Raw genomic sequence first — 9,458 nt, 5'->3', positions numbered from 1 at the left:
CTCAGGCACTTTTACAAGATTTCTCTTTGTTTGATGCTGGGGCTGAGACTAACAGATGGATTTCCAGGATCATGAGCTGTATTCGGTATTACAAATATCTGGGTTTTTTTTAGCAATAGCCCACCTTTATTCTGCCTGTTTTTAAATAAACCATAAAAAATGTTACATATTTTTAGCAAATTATCTTCAAAACCAGATTCTACAATTGTGGCAGAAACCATGTACAAAATCAAAGTAGAAATCTTTCTTAAGTTAATCATTTTAAAGTCTTTACTGCAAAATATCAACAAAACTTCTCCTTTTGTTAAATATTTCCATAAAACAACAACATGTGAAAAAAACGTTTTAAGTAAACCATATATTTTATATCTTTTCAGCAGGTGGGAGCAGAGGTAATTGTCTATTTGGTCTCATCTGTTACAAATCCTCCATTTATTTTAGTATGTGATGGTACTGATTTTGAATCCTCTTTTTGCTCTGTTTTCTCAACATCTGTCTTTGTTTTGACACGGTGTCTTCTGTAGAGACGGTACCCTGGAATTCAATATATATTTAGTATTAAATAAAGAAATGATAAAAAATGTCTGAAAAAGACATTTTAGTAGCACATAGCAATGGCAACATTTCCTTTTCTCGTGTTGCTAAGACATTCCAACACCTCCAGACAGTTTCTTTAAAGCTATGTTTAATTATTTTGTGTCAACAGCAATTCTCACTGGAAAAGAACATTTTGACATATTAACATTTTAAATTCTGCATTTGGTGTTTGGCTGCTTTGTGTTCCTGTAGTGTGCAGCATCTTTTAAAAGTACTATCTGTTTCCCTTGGGAATCCTTTGGGCTCTATGCTAGGTCTCAGGGACTGACCCTTACCTCTACATGACTTTTTTGGAAGGAGCTGGGACAAAGTGGTTCATCTGTCCCCACCTTGTTTCCTGACAGAGTGGCTGGTTTGGGAGTGAACACTCGATAGTCACAGCTGGTTTTATGTGTGTGCAACAGGGGCAAGATCTCAACCCTTGGTAGCTTAGTTGTAGCAGCAGTGGAACTAATGAAAGGTGTATGTGGGAGGAAAAAGGGACCTTTAAACCTCTAATGAAAGTTATTTCCTCAGGTTAACCTTGAAGCTAATGCCTGTTCTCTTAACAGCTGGTGGGAGTGGGACTTTGTGCATGCTTGTGGGGATGGCTCTGCAGGGCAGCAGTATCCCCAGGCACCCCGGTTCAATGGAAGATTTGCTTGCCCTTTCCTTGTCCAGGGTGAGAGATCCCCTCCCTTGTGCTGAAAAAGGGGTCTTTCAAATCTTGAACTGAGTCTTCTATCTTCTTGGTTATGTGCAGGGCACAGCACAGTGATACTGCTCAGCAATCATTTGGGTCATTATTTACTTAAGTATTTTCCATTTGATTATTCTTATTCCATCTTGTTTTCTCCACATCCAGGAAAAATAAATTGACTAATAATGATAATAATAGTTTCATAACAAAAAATAGTTATACTTTACCTCCTAAAATTAGTAGTGCAAACAGCAGCTGGAAAATGCTGTAGATGAGTGGGAAAGTAAACATCAGTTCAAGCTGTTCAGGAGTGAATGACAGCTGTACTATAGTTGAACATAACTGAGTGTTTTGCATGCCTGTTTCCAGAGACACTGTACGACATCTAAAGGGAATAATACAAAGACAGTTGTGAAATAGCAGCCTGTGGGTCTTTGTCCTTTTTAGTATTCAGGATAAGCAAGAAGCATACAGTAACGGATAACTAAGAAAATTGTACCCTTCTGCTCACATAGGCAGCAAAACACAAGTCACATGGCTGTAACCACCAGATCACACAAAATTTATGGCAGTTCAGTAATTGTAAAGGACTGTGATCCACCTTCAAGACACATATGTGGCACTGACTGTTTCTTTTTCTTGTAATGATGTCCTAGATTGTCGACTGCTGCATCTTCATGAGATGTTTTACTGCAGTCCTAACCCACTTACAAGTCAGGACTGTTTCACTTCTTTGGAGTGTATGATATTGGCACACGAGGATGAAGGCATATGAAGGATTGGAGGAAATTCTATAGTCAGAATCTGTAAATAAACGTGCACAAGAAAAGTTTTTTCTCCACATAGTATCCCAGAAACAGGGTTGGTGAAAGAGTGACTCTGTAACACAACTAATGTTTAGGGAGCAATCTCAGCATTGATTAATCATTAAATAAAAACTTTTTCTACAGCTGAAAAAAATTTACAGAGAATTGTCACAAAGAATTCCATACCTGTGCCAAGACAGACCAGCTATGCGAGCCAGAAAGAATCCTAAGGAGTAGCCAGCTGCTGGAAATATGGTGCCAATTATCCATAATTTGGGTGAGATAATCCAGGAGCCTTTGTAGAGTATTCCCCCAACCACAGCAATGAGCACAATGAGAACTGCTCCGACAATGGATCCAACCTGTGAAGGGAAAGGAAGAACTGTGTGAATAGGAGACCCCAATGAAATTTAATGGCAACAAACATGGTGTCAAACATGCCCCTGAGTGTCTCTGAGTCACTGAAATGTCTTATTAAACACAAAACCTAATGTTTACAGCAATGCAATTCACAGTAGGCAGAGAGATTAGATAGCTGCCACTTTTCCCAAACAGGAGATATATCATGTACTTCAAAGTGTGACTACAGATATAGATCAAGGCACAGCTATAATAGGTATCTATAGCAGGAACCTGTAAAACTAGTCTTTTGAAGCCTTGGCTATAATTGTATTTAGTGCTGGAGATTAAAAATCATTTCACGGGAATGGTGCACATATTAGAAAAATTTCCCCAGAGTTGTTGGGAAACTGATAGCCTAATAGCTAGAATAATGCATTTTCTTCCCCACCCTTGGGCAATCACACACTGGTACTTAATACAGTGCGTACTAACTAGACATTAGATTGTTAATGAGTTAGTGACAGGAAATTATTTGGCAAGAATGGGGGTAAATCTTTAATGAGGCTGAAAATTTGTGCCTGAAAACTGGTTGCAAGCTTGTACAGCACTGCTCCATAGACCTAATCACTGAAGTTGATTTTATTTCCTGTGATTGAGTGTACTGAGATCTTTACCATTGCTTGCCAAACAGAGGCATAACTCACTCTCTTCTCAATACCCAAGTGAAATGTCTGCCATTATGGCATATGTTGCCAGGGATCTCAGCAGCAGACTTCTGAGGCTAAGCTTAGGAGAATCTATTTCTCAGCTCAGACATGTATTCCCATTGAACTGGCTTCATCAGTCTTTGGCTGAAGCCTTTTTAAGAGCACTGAGTAGATAAGTGTTTTTGTTTGGCTGAGCTATTAACCACATGCACCTAGGAAGAAGAAACATGGTCTGGTCATGACAAGCTCTTCTATTTCACCTGGCACACTGTCTTTGTGTTCTTATCTCCATTTCTCACTACTTGGGCCTTAATCTGACAGCTACAGCTCAATCTTCACTTGATGCTTCATTGTCCTACATAAAGCAAACTGTCAGTGAATCCTTCTGTGGGTTGCTCACCCACTTGGTAAGAAAGAGGATGAAACGGTGCTTTGCTGAGAGAGCAAGGAGAGTTTCTTTTCATGTGAGTGCAAGTCCATGCTTTTCCCTTAACTGATTAAGCATAAATAGTACAATTTTGAAGCCAGCTGTCAGTGGTATCCAAGTTCATAAGTAAGCTGTGAGTGCACTTAAAAATACAACGTGATAAGCTAGAAGTTAAAGAAAATGTATTAACTTAAAAAGACCTTATTTGTATTCTATGTTGCCTGAGCTGATAGCAAAGGAATGATAATGAAGTATAGGTAGTGGCCAGACTAGTTTTCTTTAAGAAAATTTAGATAATATATCTGTTAACTAAGAATGGTTAACGAAGGCCAAGGGTACTCAGCACATCTGATAATCTCTTTGAGTCTAAACCAAACTTTCAGAATTATTAACTTGCTATTACCCTAAATGCAGCTAAATGATTATGATTATTATTATTTTGATGAGAATAGTTTTTGCCCAAACCCTCATATTTTTGATGCACTTGTAAACACCTTGCAAAGTTAATTGTATTTTCTAAATAATTTTCTAAGGGTTTTTTTTTGAGAGTTGGAATATTTTCAATTAATTTTTTAATAAAAATTTACTTCAAACTCAAAATTTCCTCACCAAAAAAATCAAGAAATTGGTTTAAAAGTAGAAAGCTATTTTTGATCAAGAATGATCAACTTTTTATTTTTTATTTTTTTGCAGAGTAAAATTACTTCCAGTTGACCCGAATGATTTTCCTTCCAATTTTAGTTTACATTACATACTGAACTCAATTACTAACATAGTTGTAGCCAAAGACAAAAGTAAGCTCTTTAGATAATGATGGCTTCTAATAATGTATGCAACTCATGCATGTTTGTGCAGGGGCAAAGCAATACATTTCCACGGTGTCTCATTTATTTTCTGCTGAAAACTTCCTGGCTCTTATGAAGTCAGATACTAATACTATGAACAACAATGTACTGCTTCAGTGGTGCCACTGATTCAATAATTTGTCCATAATTGCTTATGCTCCAGCCTCATATAGATACCCTACCTTAAGTATGATTTTCGCTTTACTAGGCCATCTGTGGTTAACGTATATTCCAATCGAAACAGGAATTACAAGAGCTACCAGAGAAATTCCTGTAAAAAAGAAGAGAGAAGTCAAGCCCACGTATGGTGCAGAAGCTCTCAACAGGACAGTGTGCAAGGTGGCTGAGGATAAGGAGAAAGGCTTCAGAGGGTATTTCTGGTATGCACACCCTGGGACATGCATGCTCTACCCACACCTGACCATTTGCTTTTCTGTAGAGTCTGTTATCTTTGGCAGCCTGTTGAAGTAATTGCCATTCTGCAGAGCTACATGCTCATTCACCTGCATCAGAAAGGCAGACAGAAATTTGTGTGTGCTAATCATCACTATCCTGTGATGTGAGCAGCTATATTAAATGTTCTTTTTGTCTGCAGGTGTTTCACTACTGTACCATATCAACAACCATTTTAGAGCTTCTTTTGTTTTAGCCTTCCCTATCCAGTATTTATTTTGAAAGCACAAGCAATGTATGTGATTTTTTTCCCCTCAAGGACAATGGGAAATGAAATGAAAGAATATGAAAGTGATTCTGCTGGCTTTTAAGATTAGCACAACATGGAACTGCACTTGATAAGCACTAGGGCCACAGCTCTGCAGAGCACTGGAGCATGTATTTCTAAATACTTTAACTAGTTTCTCTTTGTAGCTGAATGAGATTTTTTGACAGAAAGTCAAATGAAGGCACTCCTGGTGGTGTAGATTGCAGCTTTTCAAAGAGACTCAGCAGTTTTAATCACTTGCTTAATTATCCACGTGTGCTAAAGTATTTTGCCAGATTATGGCCTCAGCACTTAGCACTTTGGCGGACTGTGCCTTAAAGCTGTTACAAATACTTTCATCCAGGAGAAGAAACTATTCTTATACAAATTATTCTATATTCTTATCCCAGTACTACACAGGCCTCCAAACCATTTGGAAAGAAAAAAACCATGCACAATCTCATGATAAATATCTGTACAATATTTATAATGGCTTAAAGTCTTTCTTCTCCAGAGCTGTGGATGATGTGAAATGATTTTTGGTATCTAATTCCCATGGAGGTTATTAGAAAGTAGGAAGACAAATATTTTTTAAAATCTGAGGTAATTTATTCCTGACTCTGCAGGATGATGGTATGGAGGTTGTTGTCACTGGAGGGAGGATAGATAGTCAGAAGGGAAAGTACTGGTTCACTGGACTCACCAATGCTGTTATAGGGGAGTACAATTGCATTAGAATCAGTCCACATCTTGGTGTAAATAAAGAGGCAAAGTGGCATCATTCCCATTGCAAGCAGCGTGGAGCAAGTTGTCATGCTGATGCTGCAAAGAAATTGGTTGCAGTGACAGTTCATCTCATGCTAGCCTATAGTCTTTCTTATTTTCTTATTACCACTTCACAGCTTATGAAAGATTGGGCAAGAAATGCTGCTGGTTACAGTCAATTTATCTTGTATATCAGGTTAGAAAAAAATCTAAATGAAAGGAATGGCTTCTGTTGAAAAGAAAAGGACATGAAATATCAAGGTGCTCTGCAGCCACAGAACCATAACTTCTGGCAGAAATGTTGCAGTCAGACAAGTGGCCAGCAGGAAGGTCTGTTGGCAAGTTTGTCTGGATGCTGCCTGTCTGCTTGGTTTCTGGGAGGGTGGCAAACTGCACAGGGGCAGAGATAACATCAAATGGAGCTTTCCATTATACTGGCAGTCCCAGACTGTTAAAATTTCATTCCGAAGTCATAAAACAAAAATATTTAATTTTCTAGGACGTGTGATGTAATAAAATTCCTTTTTCTGACTTGTTTTGCTCTAGACCAAAGAGTAGGTGCTGAAAATTGCTCAGTGAAGCTTAGCATAAGATTCGTTGCTTCCTTTGTGCAATATTATTTCTCTTTTCTGATACTATTTGTACAAAAAGATGCATTCTTCTACAGGACTGAAGAAAGATGAAAAGGCAAGACAGCTAAAATAAGGAGGAAACTCTCAGAATCTGAGCCAAATGGATAAAATTATGCCTACAAATCACACTCTTAATATAAAAAGACTGAGAGTTGGTTTTAGTTAAGAGACTTTGGAAGCTTCCTTCTGAGCCTCACATCTGATTTCTCTTTTCAGTTGTTTGTCCTCAGAAAAGGGACTACTGACCCTGACCCACTAACTGGACAGAACCAGAGAAATCTGGAACAATTAATACAGAAACCACAAGACTATCTGCATGAATTCTAGTTCTTGTCATTCTCTGCTTCAGGGTCACTGAACAGAATTTTGCAGGACCCTCTGGCAAGAGAGTTCCTACAGAAGTCTTCTACATAGAATAAAGATTCAGGGTCTACAATTAAAGTTTGTTGAAGTTCCAAAGGGATTAAAAAGACCTTATTTTTCCTACCTTTGTATTTACTGCATCTTTTTACTGTTCCTGTACGTACATTTGCTCCTCAAGACTTGTCTCTATGGGAAGCTTTAGAGGATGCCAACTGGGTCTGAGTTACTAAGAAAGGTATGAAATGTCATATTTCACCTCCCTTTGCTTATATTACCGGTAGAAAACTAATCCCTGCTCTAAGCTGTTGTCTATTTACACAGGGACATTTTGAAGTTGGACTGTGGACAATGGTGATGGGTTATAATGCATAAACATAAAATATTATCGCAGACCAAACCTTGTCTGATATGATGGGCAGGCTTTCTATAATACTGTGGTGGTTCCAGAAACCAACTAAGCTACTTACGTTATTCTTCTATTGAGAACTGAAGGTGCTTGCATTGACAATCTGCTGTACCTTCCATATCCTCTGGTCCCTGCATTATTGTCACAAATGTACTGACTGAAAACCTTTGACTTCTTAAGGTAAAGGTCTTTACCTGAAGAATAACCTGTTATAGGCATTTTCAATATACTTCACCTCCTACCAGCGTCATGGGATAGAAACCCTACTCATATTTATAGCATCATCAGTTTGGATTTTTTAGTGTTGATTACAGTGATGTAACTTTGAAGATACAGAACTGAGAAAGCAGAGTTTAGCTCAGTGTATTCTTCCAAGGAGAGATTAGGACAGAATTTCAGATTTGTACTAGATATCTTTCCATCTGTGGTGTCTTAGACCTGCATTAATTGAATTTAAGTGCATTACAGTTCTTAATATCATAGGTCTTTCTTCCACAGTGAGGAAGTCTATGATTAGGAGAGCTGACCTCATACATAATTGAAAAGCTGGTATTACATTAACACCTGTATGTGACAGAAAAGTTCACTATTTTCAAAGCATGGAAAAAATGTCGTATTAAAGCTAGAAATATTAACGTTCTTAGTCTATTCACCCTAGCTCTACATCTTTCTTACTTCTATTATTTTTTCCATTTCTAGTTCAGACTGGCATATGAGAAATTGGATGAATGTTCCAATTTATGTTACTCTGTGGGAAAGAGAGAAATGACCCTGTTTATTTTAAAGCAAAGTAATCAGGATATAAAAATAAAAAGATGGCTCATTTTTAAAGGTTCTAAGAGCTAATGAACCCCCCACGGAATTTGCATCAAGACTTGGGCTCACTTCTCCCACATATTTGATGTCCTAGGATGTGTCAGGTGCCTTACATATCTGTTTCTGAGTTCAGAGCACCCTGTCATTGAGACCATCACACTTATCCACAAAGGGGATTTTTCATTGCCTCCAATATGCAGGGCTGCCTTAGGTAGTGACATCTAGCCTGTAAAATATTCCCTCAGTTTGAAGACTTTGCAGAAGGTTCCAGGAGAAGATAGAATTGCCACAAGTGATTTTCATTTGTATTAGTTCCCAAAGAGAAAATCAATGCCTGTCTTCTCATTGTATAGAGCACAAAAGGAGGGAAAATATTTTACCATGTGTTTTTTTTTTCAGGAAACATTACTTCAAGAACAATTGCATAGCCACTGTTTTGTACGGAAGATTCTGATCCTAAAATTTGCTATTATTAGTTTTGGTTTTTTAACTACTCAAGATTTTGGGAGAAACAAAAGTAGTTCTAACTTGGGCAAAGTTTTCATAAACTTTAGTATCTTAGCTGTATTCCTAAATGCCATTTGTTAAAGGATCTGAAGTTTCACAATAAAGACATTTTCTAATGTACATGATTCTGTTGTGATATCTTCCTAATGAACTCCCAAGGAACCAAGGATATTTGCCATTCTGCTTGTATTTACTGCTATTACAGTAGCTAACCACCTTTACAGGATGAAAGCTCTACCATGCATGTGCTAGGAAACTGAAAAAATAAATAAATTTGACAGCCTTTTCCAGTATAAAACTTGCAATGTAAAAAGCCACATAAAGTACGTAGAGAATGGCTGTTCTTACCTTAGGTCCATGTCTCCATCCACCCAGTAGGCGATGACATTGGAGGCTGTGCCCCCTGGACAGCATCCCATAATCAGTACCACGACAGCTTGAATAGGAAGGATGTTAAAGGCCAAAGACAACAAGAAGGCTGTGAGAGGCATAATTCCAAACTGGCAAAGGAAACCCACAAAAATACCCCAGGGTCTTCTTACGTGACCCAAGAAGTTCTTAAGTTGCACATTGCAGCCCATGGAGAACATCACCAAAGCCAGCATGATTGTTAGAACAGTACTTAAAACTATGCTCAAAGTTTCATTAAAATTGTCTTCTGGTAACACACAGGATGTGCCATCACAGATAGTAGCATTTGCTGGACAAGCCGTGGAATTTTCTGCCAAAGAGCCGGTGTTAAATTGCTGGGAAAGAAGGTATGTCTGCATTTTGAAATACAGAACCACTCAGTACATCCAGGGTAAACTTTCAAGCCTGTGTAAATGATTGTTTGTCAGTGACTCCTTTTAAATGATCTGGGAAGC

At 38.0% G+C, this 9,458-nt stretch overlaps 1 protein-coding gene across 1 annotated transcript; it reads right to left on the bottom strand.

The window, feature by feature from the left end:
• Positions 1–400: 400 nt before the first annotated feature.
• On the bottom strand, positions 401–9,362 carry SLC10A2 (solute carrier family 10 (sodium/bile acid cotransporter), member 2). Its single transcript, XM_009085170.1, has 6 exons — positions 8,941–9,362; positions 5,807–5,925; positions 4,586–4,674; positions 2,269–2,444; positions 1,504–1,661; positions 401–534 (listed from the first exon to the last, which is right to left on the bottom strand). Exons 1-6 carry the CDS (start codon positions 9,360–9,362, stop codon positions 401–403), a joined length of 1,098 nt encoding a protein of 365 aa, XP_009083418.1.
• Positions 9,363–9,458: the final 96 nt, after the last annotated feature.

The sequence above is a fragment of the Acanthisitta chloris genome, unplaced genomic scaffold, assembly GCF_000695815.1.
Source record: "Acanthisitta chloris isolate BGI_N310 unplaced genomic scaffold, ASM69581v1 scaffold3802, whole genome shotgun sequence".
Classification (NCBI taxonomy): Eukaryota; Metazoa; Chordata; class Aves; order Passeriformes; family Acanthisittidae; genus Acanthisitta; species Acanthisitta chloris.
The sequence above is the reverse complement of the archived record's forward strand: the minus strand, read 5'-3'. Positions and strand labels throughout refer to the sequence as shown.

What these genes read in the sequence shown, in the direction of transcription:
- SLC10A2 (XM_009085170.1), bottom strand. Translation starts at nt 9,362, where the DNA reads ATGCAGACATACCTTCTTTCCCAGCAATTTAACACCGGCTCTTTGGCA. An exon ending in AAGCGAAAATCATACTTAAG is followed by an intron (nt 2,445 to 4,585) that starts GTAGGGTATCTA and finishes TTCCCTTCACAG; the next exon opens with GTTGGATCCATTGTCGGAGC. An exon ending in TGCACTACTAATTTTAGGAG is followed by an intron (nt 535 to 1,503) that starts GTAAAGTATAAC and finishes ATTGAATTCCAG; the next exon opens with GGTACCGTCTCTACAGAAGA.